This window comes from Ambystoma mexicanum, chromosome 4p (assembly GCF_040938575.1).
Source record: "Ambystoma mexicanum isolate Mex_15411 chromosome 4p, UKY_AmexF1_1, whole genome shotgun sequence".
Classification (NCBI taxonomy): domain Eukaryota; kingdom Metazoa; phylum Chordata; class Amphibia; order Caudata; family Ambystomatidae; genus Ambystoma; species Ambystoma mexicanum.
This window is the reverse complement of record NC_090927.1, coordinates 214,372,782-214,393,787: the sequence shown is the minus strand read 5'-3', so window position 1 is coordinate 214,393,787 and position 21,006 is coordinate 214,372,782. Positions and strand designations below refer to the sequence as shown.

The 21,006-nt window shown below is 51.5% G+C and overlaps 1 protein-coding gene across 1 annotated transcript in view; it reads right to left on the bottom strand.

Moving 5' to 3' along the window:
* Window positions 1-21,006, bottom strand: part of MTMR9 (myotubularin related protein 9) — a 632,238-nt gene that overhangs the window by 232,210 nt on the left and 379,022 nt on the right. Inside the window, exons 5-6 of the mRNA XM_069605728.1 lie at window positions 19,915-20,132; window positions 3,650-3,811 (exon numbers count right to left, since the gene is read on the bottom strand). Of these exons, the coding sequence (XP_069461829.1) occupies window positions 3,650-3,811; window positions 19,915-20,132 (380 nt within the window). The remainder of the gene's footprint in view (window positions 1-3,649; window positions 3,812-19,914; window positions 20,133-21,006) is intronic.

The window sequence follows — 21,006 nt, the reverse complement described above, 5'->3', positions numbered from 1 at the left end:
ATACAGAGACATTGGGCAAACTTGAAGCATGAACTGTGCAAGCAGGTAGATTGTCTAGAGGAGCATATGAAGACAATTGGATGGGGGTCAGAAACCAAGCACCATTGCTAACAGAGAATCCCTTTACCAACCTTTCTGGTTTGAGTTTATGTTATGTAGTGTATTAGTGGTAGGGTCAGACCAAAGGTATATTACGGTTTTGGACAGAGGACTGGTTTGGATTGCAAAAACATATTTACAGGCACCCCCTTTTATTATTTTCATTAAATAGGGCAAAGAACCACCATAGAAGTAGGGACAGAACAGGCTTTACTTTAAGTACAATAAGCTTCCACTTACAAATATGACCTCTTGCCTGTTTCCTAAGTCTAACTTAACACAAAGGATAAATGTCCTGTGCGACTGTCGGATTAAAACGCCAGTTTTGTTCAAACATCCCTGTGTCCGCCTCTTTGTGCTTCCCAGCCAGCTATCCTGTCACAGCCCAAAAGCTTAATTCCGGGCATGGAGGCAATCTTTTAATTCATCATTGAAGCGTAGTATCGATTCCTTCAGATCTGCCGCTACAACTCTAAAGACTAGCCTAAATGGAGATGAGTTTTCTCCAAAGACTGGACAGAGCTCATCAACACTGCCCGAGGGGATAAATCTGGGGAAGGAAAAGATCCTCTACGCAAATCCAAAATAGCATTTCTTCCAGAATGACATGGGAAATCTAGTGTGTCCAATCAATTCTGACCTGGGTACATGCAATGGGCTAAATCAAGCTTTAGGATAGGTGCTGTGATATTCAAATGCTGACAAAATGTAGTCATAATCTATGCTGGAGCTGTTGCACAAGGCAGAACACCTGCCTGATGTGATTTGTCAAATACTCCGAAATCATGGAAATGGTGCAGTGATATGACAAGGTGGTTGTAGGTACCCTGGATTCTATGGGGACAAGTGGGGAGCCCAAATGGCTGGGAAAGAAACGGATTATCCGAGGTTGCTGGCAAGGGTGGCACACCGTTAAGGGAGAAGAGCAAAGGTGTGGGTGAGCCCACAGATTGAGACCTAAAGTAATAATGATAAGCAAGATCCCCCCCCATAGGAATGTCTCAGACAGAAAGCGCCCATCTACTTTACCTGCTGGAGAGGATCCATCTACATCATCGCAGTTGAAAAAAGATCCAAAAGAAACCGAACCTATCACAGTCAGAGGAAATTGGGACAGGTACCTATCCCAGATTGGTCATGAAGCGATGTAGTAATGTTCATACTGACCCAAGAATTGATGCAAGTGCACAGCACATGATCAAATGGTGCCACAGAATCTGGAGACTGCTAGATACAAAGAGCAGGTAGCATTTTTCTTAAGAATTTCTCTACCGAAGAGGACTGGGGTTCAGATCCTTTTGTCATTGTCCATGCTAGTTCTTTCTGCTCATGGTGCTGTAGGATTCTAAAGGTTCCTAATGAGACTACTTGAGAACAACTAATCATTTGGAGAGGGACGACTTTTCAGCCCCGTAATGAGACTCTCGGCACGCCTTGGTCTTTTGCTCAGTGAGCACATCAGCACCAATCGGCTTAGCCCTTTTTGATGAATCCATGGATGTCATCACTTCTCCATGAGGGGGAGCCCCTTCTCATGAGGCCATGAATGTGAGGCCACTACCCGATAGTCCCCCTAGGGGTGGTGCACAGCAGGAGGATCTTGTGGGGAGAGACTGCCCCTCTAAGGACAAGGACGACCATCTAGGGAGAGCGCAGTATGTTCCCCTCAGCAAAACCCATACACTGTATTCCCCAATCGCATACCTAACCAACCCATGTATCTGTCTATCTGCTGAGACGATAGGGAACTTGGACTACCCAAGGGAGATTGATGGTAGAAGCACTGAGATGAGGAGGTGGTTCAGAGCAATGAAGAATTCCCCATGGAAAGGAAACAAGCATTCTAGTAATTCTTGGAGAAGCATAGCAACATCTGACATTAAAAGGAAAGAATGACTGAATGGCTTCTCGAGCCCTCCCTGGAGGAACATCGAGCAGGGCAACATTGAATCGGAGAACAGAGCAGAGACTGGTGATCGGGATGCAAGCAAGGGAGGCCGAGGCATCCCCGTTTGGTACGACAAGGAAGGACTGCACAGAAGACTGGCAAGCCCAAGGTCCAAGCATCTGAGGAGTCTGGACGGTGCATGCAGATGCGCACGCTGAAACTATATGCTGCAAGCCTACCGCAGGACAATAGAAACCATGGGACAGCCAAAGCCCGGAGAAGCCCAGACCTACCAGAGGAAGCCAGCAAGAACCCAAAAGATATCAGGGTTGCTGAGACGGTTGGTGAGGGCCTGAGGGAGTCGTGGAGGACTCCAAACACTGAGCAGGGGCGAAGAGGTAACCCTGGGAAAAAGGCACATCCACTGGTCCGACACCCACAAAAGTAGACCCATCGAAATCATTATCTTCGTTGCAGTACCTGGCAGGAGAGTGAACCAGGTCTGCCAGAACAAATCAGTAGAGCGGTGAATGGTCAAGAAAGTCATTCCCCCTGGTGTTGAGAACTATGAAAACAAGTCCAAGAGACCGGGGGAAGGGAGTCCTTTCCCCCTGGGTATATCAACCCATGAAATTGCGATACCAAGATAAGGGAGTCATTCTCCTGCTAATCAAAGTGAGGGGAAGAGTCATTCCCCCTGGCTAAACAAAGGTCATTGGTGAGTATTTTCCCCCTGGAGTGAAAGGGAGAGACTATTACTGATACAGAGTGTTACACTTTTGGGAAGTACTTGGACCAGTGAAAGGGAGTCATTCCCCCTGGCAAATAACTTGTAAGGCAAATCACAACCAAAACTGTGATACCTAGCCCAGGAGAAGGGAGTCATTCACTTGGACCAAAAACATTGACACAATCTTTGGTTTGGATATAAGTGTAAGGGACAAAATGAGAGTTTGGACACATGACAGCGGAATCTAACTTAGGACATTCTGGGAACCCTGTTAGTATTTTAGTTGAGGCAGGGAAACCCCTTTTAAAGAAAGTTAGGTTTTCTCTTCATTTATTTTCATGGCTAATAAAAGTCTATATCAATTACTATGCCACCTGTGTCGGTCTCCTCCTTCTGCACCCTCACACCTTATAGGAGCTTTGGGCAGTGGCTGGGAAATTTGACTTTTGGACCATCTCATTATAGGGACCTGTGGAATTTGGTTTATGCAACATAACCTGGCAGAACAAATCCCAGAGTCAGGGGGGGCCTGTGGAAATAATGATTTACTCACTTAAGACTAGGGCCGATTAGTCTGCCTCAGACACATGAAAGCCCTGGAGCACCTCCTATATAGGAATGTAGCTTAGATGATGTTAATACAGCTTGCAGATGAATACATTTATACTCCTCTTCGTTATTAGTTGTACTTTTAGAATGCAAAGAGGATTTTCTCGCTTCTGCTAAAAGGTAAACTATACAGAAACACAACTTATAAGATTGGCGTTGGACCATTTTAAATCTTAGGTCAAGAACTCAAATTATCCCACAGAAAAGACTGTAGAAGGCAAAATAAAAGGACAAAAACAGACCTTTGTAACTATGCAGGTTTGGATATTCACAAAGCACTGGATATTTAAGAGAAACCCAGTGCTACCCAGCATGATCCTTACCTGTCCACGCACTGAGCAGCCAGACACGCTGCGGTCAGGATTTCCTTTATCTGAGTTAACCAGTTTGAGGCCTCCAATTTACTAAGCCAACGATCCATGTTGTGTGACTGGTCATTACATGCTTCCACCAACTTAATGAGACTCTCCTGAAGGATGTTGGACCTTTAAGAAAGAGCAAACCTCTGAGTGCAAACCGCATGGCAGCAAAAACATTCAATACTTTATTCATTTTTGCTGTTTTTGTTTTTGAGATCAAGCACAACCACTTTTGATGGCAGACAGGCCAAAATGATTCAACTTTAACAGTGACTGAATCATCTTAACATTGCGGGAGAAAACAAAGGTAAGCCTCTGCTTCATATTTGTATTGTTCTAGGTCCATCCTCAGAAGTAGTCTTCTCAAATGACTTACTACCCAAAATACAACCTAGCTATTAGCTTTCTGGTGCTAAAGCAAACATTCAGAAAACAGACCATTTGGCACAGACATAACTTGTCAGACCTACTCATGCAACAGAAAGCAGTGTGAAAGACATTTAGACAAAGCTTCACTAACAGAATTCATTTACCTACATAGGAATTTTAACATTTTACCATAGCACAAAGACCCCTTCCACCTACAAAGATTTAGCACAGACCTCCCACCCCATAATACCACAGACTGAAGTCACAACAGTCTGCAATCTTTCTACCAAATGACTCAAATTTTTAAATTAAAATACCACAGCTCAAGGAGACAGTCAAACACTATGCGGGGTAAAATAAGGCTATAAAGTTAATAGTAACAGGGAAATGCTATAAAGACAAAATGGGGCCCATGAAACGTCTGGAACAAGAACAATGTCAGTATGGATCTTAAAGCAGGAGGGACAACATCTGAGAGACCCTTGGGAAAAATCACCCTGAGAATTGTACCCTTCTCCAAATCCTCGGATGAAACCCCATTGGCATGGCTAGGTGCAGCGCCACGGAGAATCTTCGGTTGTGCATTGTCACGCAATGGTATACCAAACAGGAATTCAGGTAGATTGTCCCTGCAAAGCTTTAAAAGACATAAGCCAGCTTGAACAGATTACCTATACCTGCAGTCAGTGCAAGTAGTTTGAAATGGGCCCATTGTGTTCTAAGCACAGGACATGGAATTAGGATTCAAGTGGAACATTGTTGGAAACACAGGCAAACTTGAATAGATGTGTTTCCGTAACACAAAAGACTCTACTAACAAGAATGAGTCAATGGTTCAAGGTCTAACATCTCGAGAAAAACATACTACAGCTTAACTTCTGCAATTTGTGCATGTATGGTAAACCTTTGGTTAAACAGTTTGACCGGATTGTGCACTTGAGCGACAGGGAGAGGTTGAACGCCTTTAAACAGCAGCAGCTCATAATGGCTTTGCCCCAGGCACCTCCCATAACTCTCAATCCTAATTTCCATCTTGTTCAGTTTCAACTTTGGCCAACTTGCACGCATCCAATAGCAATTTCAGAGACACTGGATGTCAGGAATTGAAGAGCTGTCGCGAGCCTTCCCTGAAAAGAAAAATAAATCCGAGTGTCATGGCCTTACTGATGGCATTCCACACCATGCCATTGAACATAACACTCAGTGGCCCGATATCACATTACTACACTAGAGGGGTAGAGAACCGAACCCTGGGGGACCCCTAGGAGGCAGAACCCAATAGGGGATGAAAACACTCTCACAGGATGCTGGTAGGTCCAATGTGACCATACTTCAAACACAGCCTTTATCAATGCACATCAGCAAGTGATCACTTTGCAGGATTGAGCAAAATCTGCTCTGAAGATTGACAGAGAGACATCAAAGAGGGATTGGTCCATCTGGGTGAATACTACCATCTCCAAAATCTTACCCAGCAGGTGGATATTGGATTGAGTAATAACTGGTGAGACTATTCATTACAAGGTGCATCTTTTGAAGAAGGGATCTGACCAGGGTCTCTAATAGGCACGGATTCCAGCCAGGGCTCCACGGTTCCAAAGATCTCTTGAGAGATTCAAAAGTCTGATCTCAGTCAAAAATAGCCCAGATCATACCATTAGTTAATGCGAGACTCTAGCTTTGTTGGTAGGTCTAAAGATGGCCACAGCAAGAACCGCTTTGGGTTTGAGACAATTAGTAAGCAGTGTGCAATGCGTGTGAACTATGTTGGCTTGTTAATTTGTTTTAATTGCATTTGCTAGTGTGCTTGTTTTAACTTGATGAGCTCCTCCACCCCCAAACATCCACTGTATGAGCTAAAGCTGCTCTTGGGTGTTTATATATTTAATTACTTGTCCGTGACTCCAGACTGTTTTCCACTCCTTGCCTGGTCCTTTAGATGGGAATGTCTCTTCACATTCTGGCATTCACATGCCGTGCTTAGCAGGTCACGTGATTTCTTAGCATGTGCGTGTATCTAGAGCGCGTAGCGGGCACACCTGATGCGCACCAAAGGCACACAAAAGACAAGCCTGTCTGTGCCAATCAGTGCTGCGGAAGGGGACTGGGCAGCCCCATTACTGGATTCCTCTAAAATGATTTGTTACGCATGAAATGTTCATACGGAACAAGTTACTTACCTGTAACTGTTGTTCTCCAGCATGGGTCTGGCATGGATTCACGTGCTCATGAATATTCCCCGTCATCAGCCTGGGAATCCTCGCTAAAGAAAAAATCAGTATCAGTTTCGTTTCTGATCTGTCTTTCTTAGTAGTAACCAATCACTGGTCTCTGGGTCATACTGACCCCAGACAATGACTGCCCTCTCCCTAAGCCCCGCCCCTGGCAGGGATCCTCAGATTTGGTAGCACGTAAAGTGGCAGTATGACCAAGTGAAGACCCGCAGAGGGGAAGGAGGGTGGGTTTGCATGTGAATCCATGCCAGACCCATGCTTGAGAACAACAGTTACAGGTAAGTAACTTGTTCCTTCTCCAGCATGGGGTCTGGCATGGATTCACATGCTCCTGAATATAAGAAAACATAGCAGTACACACATGCACAACCACGGGAGGTGGCAAGGCTCAACATTAAGCATTACATAAAACTCAACATTAAGCATCTCTTACCTCCTCACCAGGCTCACCTTAAGCGAACAGGTTGCGCAGCACTGCCTGGCCGACTCTGGACTCCTCCCTGGAATCCCGGTCGACGCAGTAGACTCTCGTGAAGGTGTACGTCGACCTCCACGTAGCAGCCCTGCAGATGTCCAGCAGGGCACACCAGACAAGAACGCTGTGGTAGCAGCGATCGCTCTGGTCGAATGGGCTCTCGGACGGCCGGTCAACGGTTGGTTTGCCAACCGATGACAGTGCATGATGCAGCCGGAGAGCCATCTGGAAATGGAAGCCTTCGAGAGCCTTCCCGTGGTTCACAGGTCCAAAGTTCACAAACAGCTGTGATGTCTTCCGAAAACTCTTTGTTCGGTCCACGTAGAACTTCAGCGCTCTAGCTACATCCAGCGAGTGCAAAGTCCTCTCGGCCGACGACGAAGGCGACAGGAAAAAAAGATTGTTAACACCAAGGGCTCGTTGAGATGGAAGTCCAACGGCACCTTGGGCATGAAGGAGGGGTGCGTCCTCAGCACCACCCTCATCTCGTGGAAAGTCAAGTATGGAGGCTTGCAGGAAAGGGCCTGAATCTCTCCCACGCGTCGTGCAGATGTGATGGCCACAGGGAACGCCGTCTTCCACGACAGGAACTTCAACGGAGCCAAATGCAAGGGCTCGAAAGGCGGGCCCATGAGCCTGGTCAGCACCACGTTGAGCTCCCACGCCGGGGCAGGAGCCTTCACCGGCGGGAACAATCGGAACAGTCCTTTCATAAACTCCTTCACCAGGCGATGAGACCACAGGGACGCCCGTCCTGCAGTTCTGGTGCATCGGAAAATCGCTGCCAGATGTATCTTGATGGAAGCATGAGCTAGTCCAGCTTTGGCCAGCGACAGTAATTACAGTAGCACGTGAGGGGCTGTAATCTGTAGAGGGTTAATCTTCTGTGCACGGCACCAGACAGAGAACCTCTTCCACTTGTGTCCGTAGCACTTGAGAGTTGAGGGCGCCCTAGCCTTTGCAAGAACCTCTCTGCAGTCAGCCAGGATATCGTACCCTCCAAATTCTAGTGCTGCAAGAGCCAGGCCTGCAAGTTCAGCGACTCCGGGTCGTGACGCAGAATGGTGCCTCCTTCTCTCGAGAGAAGATCTGCATCCGTCAACAGTTTGACTGGTGGGGACGCTGACAAGTCCAGAAGGTCCGGGAACCATATCTGTCTCGGCCTCGTCGGTGCGACGAGGATCATCCTGCACCAGGACCTCTTGAGTTGGTTGATGAGCCTAAGCAGCAACGGCAACGGAGGGAACGCATACAGGAACAGGCCGTCCCAGGGGAACGAGAAAGCATCGCCCATGCTCCTCGGCAGGGGTAACCTGCCGGCAAACCTCTGGCACTTCGTCGCCGTCGCGAACAGGTCGATTTGGGGTTTGCCCCATCGCCGGAAGAGTTGATCCACTTGATCCTGGCGTAGTTCCCACTAGTGGCACGAGCGCAGCTCCCTGCTGAGTGAGTCGGCAATGGTGTTTTTTATCCCTGCTAGATGAAAGGGTACCAGAAACATCCCCTGGGCAACGGCCCAGTGCCACAGATCCTGGGCTTCCTTGTACAGGGCTGGGGATCTGGTTCCCCCCTGCTTCCGGATGTAGAACATCGTGGTGGTGTTGTCGGTGAAGATCCTCACCACCTTGCCCTTGAGGGACGGGAGGAATGACTTGAGGGCCCAGAACACTGCTCGGCGCTCCAGTATGTTGATGTGGAGCGGACTCTCCTCCGGGAGCCACAGGCCTCTCGCGTGAAGATCTCCAGTGGGCGCTCCCCACTCCTCCAGGGAGGCATCCGTTGTCACAGTCACCTGATATGCTGGGGTCTGAACGTCTGCGCCCGCTGCGAGATGCGCGCGGATGCCCCACCATCGAATCGCATTGGCGGAATACTTCATTGAGCGAGATCTTGTCCTCGAAGCTGCCCGTCGCTTGCATCCAACGGGCATCGAGGAACTCCTGCAGAGGACGCATCCGAAGCCTGCACAGGCGCACCAGATAGATGCAAGAGGACATCATGCCGAGAAGGGACTTGATGGACCTCACTCTGGCCACGTCCATGGCCAGCAGATGCTGTACCTTGCCCAGGATGGCCTGCGTTCTTTCCTCCGACGGCGAGGCCAACTGCGCTACTGTATCAAGCTTGGCTCCCAGAAACAGCGCGACCTGCGACGGAACCAGGTGGGATTTGGGGAAGTTGATGGAGAATCCCAGGTCCGTGAGCAACTGGACGGTCTTTGCTGTGTGTTCGATGGAGTTCCCTTGTCCCTGCTCGGATGAGCCACTCATCCAGGTTCGGAGTAGACGGGGCTCCCCTTCAGGCGCAGCCGCGCCGCCACTGGTGCTAGGCACTTGGTGAACACCCTGAGCGCCGACTTCAATCCGAATGGGAGGGCCTTGAACTGGTAGTGCCGCCCTTGGACTACGAACCTGAGAAACCTTCGGTGTCCTTTTAGGATGGGGATGTGAAAGTACGCATCCTCCAAATCCAACAACGATAGGAAGTCATCTTCCTCCAGCTGGCCCAGCAAGTCCTGTAGGGTGACCATCCGGAACTTCTGTGCCTTGATGTATTTGTTTAGCCTTTTTATTTAGTCCAGGATGGGACGCCAACCTCCTGTCTTCTTTCTGATGAGGAAGTATCTTGAGGCTACTCCGGAGCCCCAGAGCCTCTTTGGGACAAGCTCGATGGCTCCTTTCTTGAGTATCGCCCTTACCTCTAACAGCAGTTGAGGGACGTGGTTTTCCTTCCTGGCCACGGGAGGAATTCGGGGCACTTCTTTAGAAATTCCAGAGTGTGTCCCTGGGTCAAGGCATCCAGCACCCAACGGTCGGTGGAGATGGCCTCCCACATGCTGACGGATTTCGTCAGCCGGCCTCCGACCGGGGTGCTTCGGTGGGGGCCCGACGCAACAGCCCGTTCAGTCTTGCTTGGAAGCAGCCTTGCCGCCTTGGCCTCCCCGTCGTCATCCGTCGTGGCCGTGTCTGTTCCCGTATTATCCCTCAGGACTGGGGAGGGCGACAAAGGCTGAGAAGGCCGTGAGGGCTGAAGGTGAGTCGGGTGAATTCTCCTCCTCTTGTATGGAGGGCTTCCCAACGCACCCGTTTCAGCTGGGTCGTCCGTCGGGGGTAGGGGCAGTCTCGTCCTCATCTCCGTGCAGAAGGCTTGGATTACTGTCAAAATGGCCGCCGAGTTGTCTTGTGGGTCGGGTTGTGACGGGCGTGTCGGGAGCGACGGTTGTTACTCTTCCACGGGAACCTCGTCGTCGCCACCCTCGCTCTCGTCCCCCTCGTCGGATAGCCTCCACAGGCTTCGCCAGTGCCGCAGCGACTCCCTCAATCGAGGCCTTGGCCGGGATCAAGGCCTTCACCACCTTGGGCGCGCTTGAGGCCTTCACCTTAAGGGGAGGGTTCCCGCCTCGCTCCCCTTCGGCCTGATCCTTCGAGAACGACCGGGGCCTCTCCAGAAGTTTGGCCGGGTTCTCGGATTTTCTCTTCCCCGAGCCAGAGCATTGGCTCACGGTTGATTGCGTTGGTGAAGGGGAGCCCTGCCTGGCAGCCGAGGAGCCCGACCGTTCTGCGCTCCCGGTGCCTGCGGACTCGCGGTGCTTTGCCTTCTGTTGGGCCCCTGTCGCCGGGGCGCCCTCACAGGTCTTAGAAGACTGCTCAGACGACTTCTTCTCACCTGCTGGGCTCTTGCCTTCAAGCCAGTTGGAGAGACGGGTCGGACGAGCCCTCATAGTCCGATCCGACATGTTCATGCAAAATGCACAGTCCTTCTCCACGTGCGTTTTGTCCTCGTGGAGGCAGTAAAGGCATTTCGAATGCTCGTCCTCCTTGAACACATTTTGTAGGTTGCATCCAGGGCAGATCCTGAACAGTTTGCCGGGAGTCGAGCTTCCCGTCTCCTGGGCCATGTTCTTCCCGTCCGCGAGGTAGGCCTCAGAAACTTCTGGAGTACTCCAAGAAGCATAACTCGACGAAAACTTCACCCTTGAGGGGCATAGATAAATCCGAAACGGGTCCCTGTTGATCGGAAGTAGAAACGGTCGAGCTTGAGGCTCGATTAAACCGAAAAATTAGATAAATCTCTTTGAAAAAGCGCAAAACGCAATAAAAGCTCGAGAGCTATAGCACAAGGACTCCCAACACTTGAACGTGCGGTAACAATCTGAGGATGGCTGCCAGGGGCGGGGCTTAGGGAGAGGGCAGTCATTGGCTGGGGGCAGTATGACCCAGAGACCAGTGATTGGTTACTACTAAGAAAGACAGATAGAAACGAAACCGATACTGATTTTATCTTTACCGAGGATTCCCAGCCTGACGACAGGGAATATTCATGAGCATGTGAATCCATGCCAGACCCCATGCTGGAGAAGATGCAATACTCTGCGGTGACCACTGGATGTCGGACTATATGCACAGCATGTGATTCCAAGCAGATTAACAAGCATCAGAATCTTATTTCTACCCATCCTGTGTTCCAGGTCAAACGGACGGACTACTGTGCAATTCTTTTTTCTTTGACGGTTCCCATAGTTCTGCCAAGTCATAAACCTACCAGGTGTCGTTCTCAGGCTTGGTCCCGAATGGAGCCTAAATTGCTTAATGCTATTTTCAAGCATTACGAAGTCAGCATGACCAGTTCTCGTAAGGGCCCTTTATCCTCCGCCTTTTGCTTGGTGGCGGTTGAGTAAGCACTGTTGAACGAGAAAAAGAAACCTATTAGAACATCAGCCCCTTGGTTCTCCCCTAATCTGCAGGTACTCTGGTTACAATATCGGCAATCAGAGAGACGGTGGCGTAAAGCCTACGCTGAAAGCGACAAACTTTGCCCCTAGGCTGCTTGCCTTGAGCATCATAACACCATGGCTGAGGCTAAAAGCACATACTTTGCAGCCCATATTATCAATGCTAGGAACCATTCTAAAAAAGCTTTTTCAATGGTCCGGTATATTATCGCCCCAGCAGTTGCTAGATCCACAATCCTTCCATCCCAGGATATGTGTGATTCTCTGTCAGCTTTCCTTTCTAACAAAATAGTAAGATTAGAGAGGATATTCCTGCCTCTTCTATGGCTGGTTCCACCCACTTCCTTCTCGCAGTGGCCACTAGCAACGGAGAGGAGTTCTTTTTAACTTTTAGGTTAGCAAAATCATTAAACCGCTTAAGTCTTCATCCCCTATAGACCAAATCCCTCTGAAAATCAACAAGGCTCTGGACGACGAGCTTGCACCCCTGCTCACCTCTACCCTTAATCATTCACAAAATTAGTTTTTTCTTTCTGCCAGCTCTGAAAGGGGGTGTTGTATCTCCACTCTTGAAGACACTGGCTTTGGACCCCGCTATTTTGGGTAATTTTGAACCTATATCTTTGCTGTTTATTTTAATGAAAACACTAGAGGATATGGTCACCCCCCCCCCAACTTAGACATTTTCGTGAGGAAGCAGCCATTCTTGATGCCTTTCAGTTGGGCTTTTGCCCAGCAATGGGCACGGAATCGGTTCTAACCTCGTTTATTGATGACTTGACCATGATTGTTGAACAGGGCGGAATGGGGCGGTTGATCCTATTAGACCTTTACACGGCGTAGACCCAATTCATCACACTCTTCAGTTGTCTGCATGAAATTGGGATTGGTGGCCAAGTCATTTTTATCGACCTGACGCAGGTGTCCTCTCTCCCTCCGTTTCTTTGTGCACCATCTCCTTTGACAGGTAGAGTTACTCATGCTATATCCCCCCGCTTAATATCTATGTTCTACCTTCGACAGAATTGACCCATTCCCAACGTGTTTTGTGTATATGCTTATGCTGACAACACCCAACTGATCCATAGAATAGACTAGGAGCAGGGTGCAATGGCCTCGCTTAGGAACTGCATGGTGGATAGTGGTAGCTGAAAGAATGCCAGCTGGCAGAAACTAAATGCTGCGAAAACTGAGGTTATGGTTCTCGGTCGTTGTCCAGCTGCCCAGGAACAGCGATTACTGGCCCTCCTCATTGGGCCCTTACCCACTCCAGTCCATATGGTAAAAAATCTTGGAGTCAAGATTGCATCATCTGCCTCGATTCCCGCTCAGGTCAAAGCGAGATGTAGCGCAGGCCAAGCTAAGCTTAGGAAAATTCACCCATATATTCCAATTGAATTATGGTGTCTGGTAGTCTCAGCGTCTGTATCAGGGACCCTTGACTACTGCAACGCTATACTGCTTGCCCAACCGAAGTTCTTTATCCAACACTTGCAAGAGGTACAAAACTCTAGTGCCCGCTTAGCTGTTGGCCTTCTCAAATTTGTTGCAGCCAAAATTAAATTCAAGACCCTGTATATGGTTCACCGGGCCTATTATGGCTCTGGTGCACAGTACCTATGTGAGAACCTCATCAAACATACCCACTCCCGGAATCTTTGCACTGCTAACCATCTCCTTCTGCGGGTCCCTCATTATTCGAAAGTTAAGGTTGCTGGGCACGCCTTTTTGGTTGCGCCCCCCATCTCGTGGAACTCTATCCTCCTGAACTTACGGGCCATTAGTGAACAGCAGCCCTTACGGAAAGAACTTAAAAGTTTATCTTTTGTAGCCTACAGTCTCCTGTTTCTGCCTGCCTGCTGACCTTTTAGGTCAATAACCCCAAGATACCCTCGGTCCTAGCTGCACTCAAATAAATAAACCCTGGTTAAACATCAGCTGAAAAGGGTTTAACCTTGTGTTCAAAGAGCCAATGGAATTTACTGCAGTGGTCCGCGGGTGTGCCATTGGAACAAGTTACTTACCTGTAACTGTTCTCCAGCATGGGTCTGGCATGGATTCACATGCTCATGAATATTCCCCGTCGTCAGGCTGGGAATCCTCGGTAAAGAAAAAACCAGTATCAGTTTCGTTTCTGATCTGTCTTTCGTAGTAATAACCAATCACTGGTCTCTGCGTCATACTGACCACAGCCAATGACTGCCCTCTACCTAAGCACCGCCTCTGGCAGCCATCTTCAGATTTGGAAGCACGTGAAGTGGCAGTATGACCAAGTGAAGAGCCGCAGAGGGGTAGGCGGGAGGGTTCGCATGTGAATCCATGCCAGACCCATGCTGGAGAACAACAGTTACAGGTAAGTAAATTGTTCCTTCTCCAGCATGGGGTCTAGCATGGATTCACATGCTCATGAATAAAGAATACATAGCAGTACACACATGCACAACCATGGGAGGTGGCAAAGGCTCAACATTAAGCATTACATCAAACTCAACATTAAGCATCTTACCTCCTCACCAGGCTCACCTCAGGCGAACAGGTTGCGCAGCACTGCTTGGCCGACCCTGGACTCCTCCCTGGAATCCCGATCGACGCAGTAGAATTTCGTGAAGGTGTGCGTCGACCTCCACGTAGCAGCCCTGCATATGTCCAGCAGGGGCACACCAGAAAGGAACGCCGTGGTAGCTGCGATCGCTCTGGTGGAATGGGCTCTCGGACGGCCAGGCAGCGGTCGGTTTGCCAACCGATGACAGTACATGATACAGCCGGAGAGCCATCTGGAAATGGAAGCCTTCGAGAGAGCCTTCCCCTGATTGACAGGTCCAAAGTTCACAAAGAGTTGTGACGTCTTCCGAAAACACTTCGTGCGGTCCACGTAGAACTTCAGCACTCTAGCCACATCCAGCGAGTGCAAAGTCCTCTCAGCCGGCGACGAAGGCGACGGGAAGAACACAGGCAACACCAAGGGTTCGTTGAGATGGAAGTCCGACGGTACCTTGGGCATGAAGGAGGGGTGCGTCCTGAGCACTACCCTCGTGTCGTGAAAAGTCAAGTACGGGGCCTTGCAGGAAAGGGCCTGGATCTCTCCCACCCGTCGTGCGGAGGTGATGGCCACAAGAAACGCTGTTTTCCACGACAGAAACTTCAACGGGGCCGAGTGCAGAGGCTCGAACGGAGGTCCCATGAGCTTGGTCAGCACCACGTTGAGCTCCCACGCCGGGGCCGGAGCCTTCACCGGCGGGAACGATCTGAACAGTCCCTTCATGAACTCTTTCACCAGACGATGAGACCACAAGGACGTCCGGCCCGTGGTTCTGGTGTATCGGGAGATCGCAGCAAGATGAATCTTGATGGACGCGTGTGCCAGTCCAGCTTTGGCCAGCGTCAGCAGGTACGGCAGTACCTGGGGAGCCGTAATCCGTAGAGGGTTAATCTTCTGTGCGTGGCACCAGACAGAGAACCTCTTCCATTTGTGTCCGTAGCATTTAAGAGTCGAGGACGCCCTGGCCTTTGCAAGAACCTCTCTGAGTCGGCCGGTATGTCGTATCCTCCAAACTCTAGCGCTGCAGGAGCCAGGCCTGCAAGTTCAGCGATTTTGGGTCGTGGTGGAGGATGGCGCCTCCTTCCCTGGAGAGTAGATCCGCGTCCACCGGCAGCTTGATTGGCGGGGACGCTGACAAGTCCAGAAGGTCCGGGAACCATATCTGCCTCGGCCACGCAGGTGCGACGAGGATCATCCTGCACCGTGACCTCTTGAGCTGGTTGACGAGCCGGATTAGCAGTGGCAAAGGAGGGAACGCGTAGAGGAACAGGCCCTCCCAGGGGAACGAGAAAGAATCGCCCATGCTCCTCGCCTGGGGAAACCTGCTGGCGAACCTCTGGCACTTGGAGTTCGTCGCCGTCGCGAACAGGTCGATCTGGGGTGTGCCCCACCGTCGGAAGAGGCGATCCACTAGATCCTGCCGTAGTTCCCACTCGTGGCACGAGCGCAGCTCCCTGCTGAGTGAGTCGGCGATGGTGTTTTTTATCCCTGCCAGATGAAACGGCACCAGAAACATCCTTTGGGCGACGGCCCAATGCCACAGGTCCTGCGCCTCCTTGGACAGTGCTGGGGACCTGGTTCCGCCCTGTTTCCTGATGTAAAACATGGTGGTGGTGTTGTCGGTGAAGATCCTCACCACCTTGCCCTTGAGGGACGGAAGGAAGGACCTGAGGGCCCAGAACACTGCACGGAGCTCCAGGACGTTGATATGGAGGGACTTCTCCGTCGGGAGCCAAAGGCCTCTCGCGTGCAGATTTTCGGTGTGCGCTCCCCACCCTTCCAGGGAGGCATCCGTGGTCACTGTCTCCTGGTGGTCTGGGGTCTGGAAGTCCATGCCCGCCGTCAGATGCGCGCGGGTGCCCCACCACCGGACCGCTCGGCGGAAACTCTCGTCGAGTGTGATCCTCTCCTCAAAGCCGCCCGTCGTTTGGATCCAGCGCGCGTCCAGGAACTCCTGCAACGGGCGCATCCGGAGCCTGCACATGGGAATGAGGTAGACCTGGTCCTTTCCTCCGACGGGGAGGCCAGAAGGGACACTGTGTCGACACTGTGTCGAGCTTCGCTCCCAGAAACAGTGCGTTTTGCGCGGGTACCAGGTGGGACTTGGCGTAGTTCACAGAGAATCCCAGGTCCGTGAGAAGTTGGACGGTCCTTGCCGTGTGCTCCACGGCGAGCTCCCTCGTCTTGGCTCGGATGAGCCAGTCGTCCAGGTAGGGGTAGACGTGGAACCCCTCGCGGCGCAGCTGCGCCGCCACCGGTGCAAGGCACTTGGTGAATACCCTGGGTGCCGACCGTAGTCCGAAGGGGAGGGCTTTGAACTGGTAGTGACGCCCTTGGACCATAAACCTGAGGAATTTTCGGTGCCCCTTTAGGATGGGAATATGGAAGTAGGCATCCTCCAAATCCAACGACGACAGGAAGTCTTCTTCCTCCAGCTGACCCAGGACGTGCTGGAGGGTGACCATCCGGAACTTCTGCGCCTTGATGAACTTGTTCAGACGTCGCAGGTCTAGGATGGGGCGCCATCCTCCAGTCTTCTTCTTCACGAGGAAGTATCTCGAGTAAACTCCGGAGCCCCGAAGCCTCTTTGGGACGAGTTCGATGGCGCCCTTCCTGAGCATCGCCTTTACCTCCAGGAGAAGCTGAGGGACGTGAAGCTCTTTCCTGGCCACGGGGGGGACGCGCGGGCACCTTCTTTGAAACTCGAGCGCGTGGCCCCGGGCTAAGGCGTCCAGCACCCAACGGTCGGTGGAGATGGACTCCCACACGCTGACGAAGCTCGCCAGCCGGCCTCCCACCGGGGTGCTTCGGTGGGGGCCCGACCCCACGGCCGGTTCAATCCTGTTTCGACGAGGCTTTGCCGCCTTGACCTCCTTGGCGACGACGGCGGGGTCCGCCAGACTTGCCTCGTCCTCTGTAGGCCTCCTGAGACGACGAGCGGGCCGCTTGACGGTAGGTGGAGAAACCGCCGCCGGAACCTTTGGAGGCGCCCTTGCCTCCGCTGCTCCGAAAGGGCGTCCGTCGTTGCTGCAGAACCCCAAGGGCCCGGGCCGTCTCAGTGTCCGCTTTAATAGCCTGAAGGGAATCGTTCACTGTTTTCCCAAACAGGTTGTTCCCATCGAACGGCATGTCCAGGACTCTGGTCTGTATGTCTTGACGGAAGTCCATAGCCTTGAGCCATCCACGCCGCCTAAGGCACACGCCGTTGCCCAACTGGCGAAACCCAGTGTCGGCGATGTCCGTCGCAATAGTGATGGCGTGGTCCAACGCCACCTCACCTTCCTGTAGGATCTCCAGGGCATCCGCCCTCTTGTCGTCCGGTAGGAAGTCCAGCAGGGGAGCCAGTTTGTACCATAGCTCCCTGTCGTAGCGGGCCACGATAGCCAAGGCGTTGGCCGCTTTAATCGTCGTCGCTGCAGACGAGATGACCCTGCGTCCCATAGCGTCCAATTTCTTTCCCTCGCCGTCCGGTGGGGAAGTCGATGTGGAGGCCGCACCCCCCCCCCGCTTTCTTCCTGGCCGCCGCGGAGACAACGGAGTCCGGGGTAGGCTGCGCCCGGAGGCACAGGGGGGGCCGCGTCCGGGACCCGGTACTTCTTCTCGTACCGGTCTCTTCTAGCTGGCGTCGTGGAAGGGTTCTTGAGGAGGGCGAGGCCCTCATCCCAAATGTCGTCCAGTAGAGGCACCGCGAGGACCGTCTTCCTCTTGGCCTCGCGCCGTTGATAAAGGAATCCTTCCTTTTTCTTCTCCTCAGGGCAGAGTTGGAAAAGCTCGGATGCCCTGGCGATCATGGAGTGGAACGATCCAATCTCGTCGGGCGGAGAAGCCCTGGTGGGAGGTGACGACGGTAGATCCTCGTCGTATACCTCGTCGTCCGTACCAGTCGCTGCCGTGTCAGTCCCCGTATCATCCCCTCGGGTGGACGGGGAGGAGGGCTGGACGGGTCGCGACGGCTGAAAAGGAGGTGGAGGGTGAATCCTTCTTTTCTTGGGCGGGGGAACACCAGAAGGTCCCGGTTCAGGATCCCCCGACGGGAGAGGTTCCTCCGTCGGCAACGGTAGTCTCGTCCTTATCTCTGAGCATAAGGACTGTATAACCAACAAAATGGCCACCGAGTTGTCTTGCGGCGCTGGCAGAGGGGAATCCGACGGGCGATCAGGGGCCCCGTCGGCACCCTCGACGATGTCGTCGTCACCTGCGTCGGGATCCATCCCGACGGGCCGGTCTTCATCCACGCCAAGGCCGTGGCTTAAGACCTCGATCAGCTCTTCCTCCGAGGTTGAAGCCGAATCTACGACGACGCCCTGCCCCCCTTTTTCTTCCCCGCCGGGGATTTCACGGGGGTCCTATCGATGGGCACAAAAGAGGACTCCCTCCAAGGTGGCAGGGAGACTCTGAGCCCGAGATCGCCACCACTGGTGTAGCCTCCACAGGCTGAGCCAGGGCCGCCGCGACAGTATCGATAGAGGGCTTGGCCGGATGGATTAAGGCCTTCACCACCTTAGGTGCACTCACCGCCTTATCCTTGAGGGGAGGGGGAACACTGCCTCGCTCCCCCTCCGATGGGGCCTTCGAGCTCGACCGGGGCCTCTCCAGGAGCTTCGCCGGGTGCTCGCCCTTCCTCTTACCCGACCCAGAGCGTTGGCTCGTGGCTGAAGGTGCCGGGGAGGGTGCGCCCTGCCTGGCGCCCTTAGAGCCCGACCGTTCGGCGCTCCCGGTGCCAGCGGACTCGCGGTGCTTGGCCTTGTGTTGGACCCCCGTCGCCGGGGCGTCCTCAAAGGTCTTAGAAGACCGCTCGGATTTCTTCCTCTTCTTCTCGCCTGACGGGCTCTTCCCTTCCAGCCAGTTGGCGAGGCGTTGATGGCGGTCCTTCATGGTCCGCTCCGACATATTGCCGCAAAACGCACAGTCCTTCTCCACGTGCGTCTTGTCCTCATGTAAGCAGTAGAGACAAAAGGAGTGTTCGTCCTCCTTAAAGACGTTCTGCAGCTGGCATCCAGGGCAGACCCTGAACAGCTTTCCGGGCGTCGAGCTTCCCTTCTCCAGGGCCATGTCCGGGCCTGAGAAGCTTCTGGAGTCCTCCAAAAACGTAGCTCGACGAAATCTTCACCCTTGAGGGGCGTAGACGAATCCGACACGGGTCCCCGTTGATCGGATGGAGAGTCGGTGGAGCTTGAGGCTCTTTTGACCGAAAAAAAACCCAAGTTTTTGAGAAAAAACATGAAAAATAGCACTAACGCTCGAGAGCAATAGCACGAGGATCCCAACACATGAACGTGCAGTAAAAATCTGAAGATGGCTGCCAGAGGCGGTGCTTAGGTAGAGGGCAGTCATTGGCTGTGGTCAGTATGACGCAGAGACCAGTGATTGGTTATTACTACGAAAGACAGATCAGAAACGAAACTGATACTGGTTTTTTCTTTACCGAGGATTCCCAGCCTGACGACGGGGAATATTTATGAGCATGTGAATCCATGCCAGACCCCATGCTGGAGAAGAGATGGTTATACTGTGTGGATCAGCTAGACTATGTGACCTGCTGAAGAGTGATGTAGGTTTCAGTCTACTGTTAATCATACTATCAATGTCAGAAGTCTTCACCCTGAAGGTATGTCAATCATTGAAAAAGCAATACTTCATCATTACATTATTTGTACATCTGTGCTGGTACCCCTTTTTTGGAGATAACTTAAGTGTAGCATTGGTTAGCAGTTTAGTGGCAATCATGAAACTGAAGCTTATCTGCAACGCAAACATGTTTGCTAAACAAGCTGTGCAACAAAATGGGTCTTTGGTAGAAAGAACTAAACAAAAAATCACGGTGCGCCAATTGCAGCTAAAACAAAACTTCACATTTGGGTTATATTTCTACCTTCCTACCTCTCAATGGTTTTGTGAATTCTCCTCCACTGTGGATAGCTGGCCTCCTGCTCAAAGCCACCACCCTTGGCCCTGGCCTGCTGGGCTACATTTAACGATCTTGTATCGATGATATAGCCACGCTTCCCTGCCCTCAGAGTGGCATTAATCAACTTCTCATCTTCCTTGCAGCGTCTCCCATTGGTGCCAGTTAGTGGCTGGCTGCTCCGCATCATCACCTAGGAGGAACAACAATGTTTCAATGAATGTACAGACCATGAAGATACATTTAATTAACAGAACGCATCAATTTTGCAGTAAGAAACCACCATTAGCCATCAAAGCTAGACAATAATTGCATCAAAAACAGATACGGTTGCACAAATATCAAGAAATCTCTATTATTGATTAAAATTCTTCTCAAAACAATAATGAACGTTGGGAGCGCATGTGTATGTTAGATTATAGCAGGGGCCATCAACCTTTATCTTGCCAGATATTTTGGACTGACTCATCAGTCCTATCCAGCATATGGTCAATGGTGAGGTATTATGGCAGTTGGAGTCCAGACCATCTGGAGACCCCGGGTTGCAGACCCATTGAATGTTACATAACTCTTCTTGTGCCACATCCACCATTTAACAGCCAGTGGGCTTCTTCATCCAGATAGAAACTTAGATCCCATAAACCCGCCCACTTGATTGACCTAGTGTTTCATTGTAAAAAGAAGCATGCAAGCAATTGGAGACAAAAGCAAATAACAGTAGCGAAAATGACCATATTTTACAAATGGCATTTCTTTTGGCCAAGCATACTAGGAGGCCAAAGTAGGTAACTTTCCCATCTTTGGAATGGCTGGCAGATGGTCCTTATAGACTATGCAAATCTTTACGGCTGAAACCCTGGATGGCCAGCGCTGCAAAACCTGACTTCAACTCAGAAGAGGGCCCCCCCCCCCTTTCGGGCACCTCACTCACTGAACACTCAAAAGAAACCAGCAGACAGAGGAAACTCAGTCTCTGCCCAGGTCACAACCCACAATTTTATGATGCTAGGGGAACCCTTAAAGAATGTCCTATGCCCTACAGCACCCTCTTAGAAAAATGCTATAGG